The 4,957-nt window shown below is 41.2% G+C and overlaps 1 protein-coding gene across 1 annotated transcript; it reads right to left on the bottom strand.

Moving 5' to 3' along the window:
- Nucleotides 1-29: 29 nt before the first annotated feature.
- Nucleotides 30-2,132, bottom strand: NHLRC1 (NHL repeat containing E3 ubiquitin protein ligase 1). The gene has a single exon (XM_006027255.2). The coding sequence runs from the start codon at nucleotides 2,130-2,132 to the stop codon at nucleotides 930-932; it is 1,203 nt and encodes a 400-aa protein (XP_006027317.1). The 3' UTR covers nucleotides 30-929.
- Nucleotides 2,133-4,957: the final 2,825 nt, after the last annotated feature.

Here is a 4,957-nt window from a genome sequence, read left to right as displayed (position 1 = left end):
TCCAGGAAGAGCACACACCAACTGCTGAAACTTCCTTAGCCTGATGAAGGGTTTTTGAACCCTAAAGCTTGCTTAATAATTGTTTTCCAACTATTTAAGTTGGTCTAATAAAAGATATCAGATTCACCCAAAGAACCTTGTCTGCCTAGTACTAACAGCAAAATCTTCCAAGTATTACTCTACTAATACATCTCAACTCTTATGATGAGATATGTAGGGATGAGACCATGAATCAGTCTTTAATCCCATTGGCCTCCAACACCAGTTTTCATGGTAGTTTCAGTAATCACACTGGAAGTCCTAGACTTTAACCTTCCATTCATTTCACTTAGGCTCCTTAAAAATTATAATGGATGCCAGTATGGACCTTAGTTGAACATTGTCTACAATGATCCTGAACTGAAAGCCACTTTTCATCTCGTCAAGCCAGTTCCCCTTCTATCAGAATTTCTGAACATGAAAATTTCTATTTCCTCATGTCATTCTCTCAACTTACCCAACATATCGGATAAATTAGACACTAAGAAAGAAAACCAAAAGGTAAGACATCCTTTCCAGCAGTCAAAATAGGCAGGATTTCCCATTATCTAACACTACCCTTTCTAAAAATGTTTAGAAAATTGTTCTTTTTGTTCACACATGCACACACAAACAACAACTTCATTGTCTATAATAGTTTGGAAAAATGCAAAGTCATATGGTGGAAATCTCTGTCTTATGCTGCAGTAGACAGACTGTCACACAATTTGCAGAAGTCAGAATTGGCAAGAATTTCACAAATCATAGAGCACATCCATCCAAAAACCTAGCAGTTTCCAACAAGCTCATGGAAGGAACAAAAATGATGCAACTATCCAATAAAACCATAGCTTAGCTTTTTTAAAAGATGAAAATTGAATTAAATTATATTAGCAGGAATCAAAAATAGTTCAGCTAGTGGTATATATTTTTACTGAATGGTCACCATTGTCTAAGACAATCAGAGAATTGTTTGCTGTGTATGTCAATGCTACAGGGTATGCAAGCCCTTGGGTAATTATGGGCTTAAAGACCGGAAACTCCTCAGGCTTCCCTAAGCACAATACAACCTGGTTATAGACATCTGCTACTATGATATGTCCCTCTCTGTCAAAGGTCACAGCAGTGACATATATTTTGGAAGGAAAAAATAGGTTGAGACCAAAGCTATCGATCTGGCCAATAAGCGTCATGTCAGCATTGAATATCTTCACCCTTGTACTGCTGTAGTTTGGTCCTCTAGCCAGAAGGTGCTCAATTACAGCAATAACCCCAGACAGCTGAGAAACTGCCACCTCTCTTGGATTGCATAGGTTTGACTGGGTCTTCTGAATCTTTTTTAGTTCCCCTTTCTTAAAATCAGCTGTCAAATGATAAAGGGCCCCTGCGTTTGCATCAGTCAGAATAATTTTATTTTCAGGGTTGGTATCCAAACCCCATGGTAAGTGGAAGGGCCCTTGGATAACTAGCTTGCCTCTTCCATCAAAGTCAAACACTTTCACAGACTGATCCCCGCTGTCTGTGACAACGACATGACCATCCAGTGTGACTGTTACATCAAGTGGGTATTTGATATCATTGCCTGCGTTGCCTCGTTCCCCAAACTGCTGTATACAGCTTCCGCTCAAACCAAAGAGCTTAATCCTTTTCTTGCCATCATGTGCCACTACTACACAGCCAGATCTCTGACATATAGAAATCCCAGTCGGATTGATCAGCGTTCCCCAGCCTCCAAAAGAAAGGCTGAACGTTAAGCCTGGAGATGTTGATCCAATTCCTTCGTCACTTGCCCCAGCTGTTGCTCCTGAAGCAGAAGGAATATTAGTTGCCGGTCTTAAGATCTCAGTTAGGTGCAACAATGGTAAACAGTCACTTGTCTCAGACGATTTGCACACTCTTCGACAGAAAGGGCATTCCAGCCTAAAGTTCCTTGGATGTGCTAGTGAACACACACAATCCAGGCATATAACATGCCCACAGGGTAAGTTCCTTGGACGATGTTTTTTTTGGTGGCTATATTTTTCAAAACAGACCTTGCATTCAAGCAGACTGATCTCAGTTTCATTTACCAGCTCCATCATGATCTGCATTTTCTCAGAAGCCTTGGCAGACATAGCTGCTGCTTTAAGAGGATTGTTGACTATGCTGTGTCAGCTGACGTTATCATCTGGTCACATTGTGTGGTCACAGGACCACTTACATCAGAGGTCTTTCCATGAATAACGATGCTATTTTGTTTCAAAGCATCTGGTTCCCTCTAAAGGAAGCTTTGGAAAATGCAGTTGGTTTATAAGATTATCACCAATATGCTTATGAATGAGACACTTCTAATTTCCTTTTTCTTCATATATTTATTTGGAATAAGAATAAATCTAGAGCAACATTTGAATGGTAAAAAACAGTCTCATGTAACTTAATCCATGGTAATTTATCTATGTCGGAGTCCATGTAAGTGATCAGGAATCAATTAAATTAATTTAACTACAGGGAGGAAAAAAAAGAACAGGAGCACCAAACATATTCAACAAGAAGCCATTTTTTTCTGTGTTTATTGTTCTAAATAAAGGATGCTAGTGCCAAAAACAAGGCAGTGGTTTTCCATCAAGAGATCTTCACCTTCATATATTTTTTCTTGGCAATTAAAAAAAAAAATTACCACGTGATTAAGCTTATTTAGCGGTTGGACAACAAATAGGTTTGGGGCTTTTAAGTTTCAGAAACCCAAGCAAGAACAGTGCATTAAATCAGTAGTGCTGAATCTTTCAGCCCCATGAGCCAGAAGAGTGGCGTAGGGCTGATCCCTGGGCCTGATCCAGCACGGGGTCAGTGCATGGTGAGGCTGGTACCTGGGGTCACTCTGCAACCAGATCTAGCACATGACGTTGGGCTAGAAATTTGGGAGAAGGGGAGCAGCGATTAATGCTGTCCCTGCTTCCCCACTGCCAAATTTCCTGACCTGTGGGGAGACCTATGGGTCAGATGACATGATGTTGCAGGCAGGATCTGGCCCACAGGCCAGAAATGAGCACTGTTTAAAATGGTTATAGGGGTGGGTTTCAAGCTCCTTGTTTGTACCACCTCATATTCTAATGCTGAAGAGTAGTTGGGGGGTGAAGTTTAACCACATGTGACCTTCTCTTCTGGCCTTCTGCAGTCTACACTTTTCCTATGCTGGGGAGGTGCTTCTCCATGTGATCAGTGTTAACAGGTCCTTGGGGCTCTACTGCAGGTGGACTAAAGCCATGAGAAAGCCCCTTTAGCATTCTTTTTATAAACCAGTCCACTGAATAGCACTATAACCAGAGCAGTCATAGATGTCTGATTAATTTCTTGTTGCTCTGAATTCAATCAGCAGTAAGTCAGCCACTGCAACCTGCTGAAGGAGTGTTTCTATCAGATGTAGGCAAAGTAACTATATAATCTTCCTTCAGTACTTTTGTATTCAGTCTTTAGGAAACCCTGTTTCAGAAGCACCAGAATTTGCATCTAAGCCTGGTGGGGCCAAGCTGTCTTACATTCATGAAAAATTTTGTTTATTTATCAAATATTTTTTGCTTCTAGTGGTAATTGGTTTGGAAGAGGTTAAAGGCATAAAACTTTGGGGAAGCCGACTCCCTATTCCTACCCACTGAATAAGTTTATGGATAAAGTACATTGCTAAACAAAATGAACTAATGCAATAACTTACATAGCATTTGTTATCAAATTATACAGTGATGCTGTTGCTAATGTACACCCCTATCACTGAAAGGAAGAAGCCACAGTTTTGTATGATCATAGTTTGCTGTTAAGTTTGATAAAGCCCTCGCTCTCACCAGTACATATTACTGGAACTACAGTGGGAAATAAACTAAAGACATCAAAAGCAACTGGAGCTCTTACACCACCATGCTTGGAATGAACAACAGAGACATGCCAAAAAGAAACAAAGGAAAACAGATAAGCAGTTTTTAATGCTCAACTAATTAGTTTAGATTGGATAAGTGTTAATATTAAAACTCTCTCTCTCTCAAAAAAAGGATTTCTAGCAAATAGAAAAACATACTTATCTATACTTTCTTTTAACTGCAGTAAATTCCATGCTACAATACTGACCGAGAGCCTTGCTGAACTAAGCTTATATAGGACAAGTGGGATGGTGAAAACAACGAGCCTGAAGATCAGCATAGGACAGTGTTTAGATCCTGGTGATTTTTAGGTTATGTTAGTGTACTATCAAAAGGGATCTGGATTTTCTGTTCAGAAGGGAAAAATGCAGAAAACCCTGAATTTTCTCATTTTCATAGATTTCATAGACATCAGGGCTGGAAGGGACCTCGGAAGATCATTGAGTCCAGCCCCCTGCCCGAGGGCCAGGAAGTCAGCTGAGGTCATAGGATTCCAGCAAGATAAGCATCCAAATTTCTCTTGAAGGTGTTCAATGTAGGCGCTTGAACCACCTCCGATGGCAGTCTATTCCAGACCTTGGGGGCTCGGACAGTAAAGAAATTCTTATATCCAGCCTGAAACGGTCTTGCTGGAGTTTATAACCGTTTGACCTTGTCATGCTTTGGGGTGCTCTGGTGAACAATCGTTCCCCCAGATCATGGTGAACACTCCTGATAAACTTACAGGTGGCCATCAGATCACCCCTGAGCCTGCGCTTTTCCAGGCTAAAGAGCCCCATAGCTCTCAGCCTGTCGTCATAAGGTCTGTTTTCCTGACCTCTGATCATGCGCGTGGCTCTTCTCTGGACTCTCTCAAGCTTCTCCACATCCTTTTTGAATTGTGGAGCACAAAACTGGATGCAATACTCCAGCTGCGGCCTCACCAAGGTCAAGTACAATGGGAGAATGACGTCCCGAGTACAACGGGAGAATGACATCTGTCAAAAGCATCTATGGATGCAAGCCAGCGTTTTGCTCACTTTACTAGCCGCAGCATCACATTGCAGGATCCT

The sequence above is a fragment of the Alligator sinensis genome, unplaced genomic scaffold, assembly GCF_000455745.1.
Source record: "Alligator sinensis unplaced genomic scaffold, ASM45574v1 scaffold928_1, whole genome shotgun sequence".
NCBI lineage: Eukaryota > Metazoa > Chordata > Crocodylia > Alligatoridae > Alligator > Alligator sinensis.
This window is presented reverse-complemented; position numbering and strand designations above follow the sequence as displayed.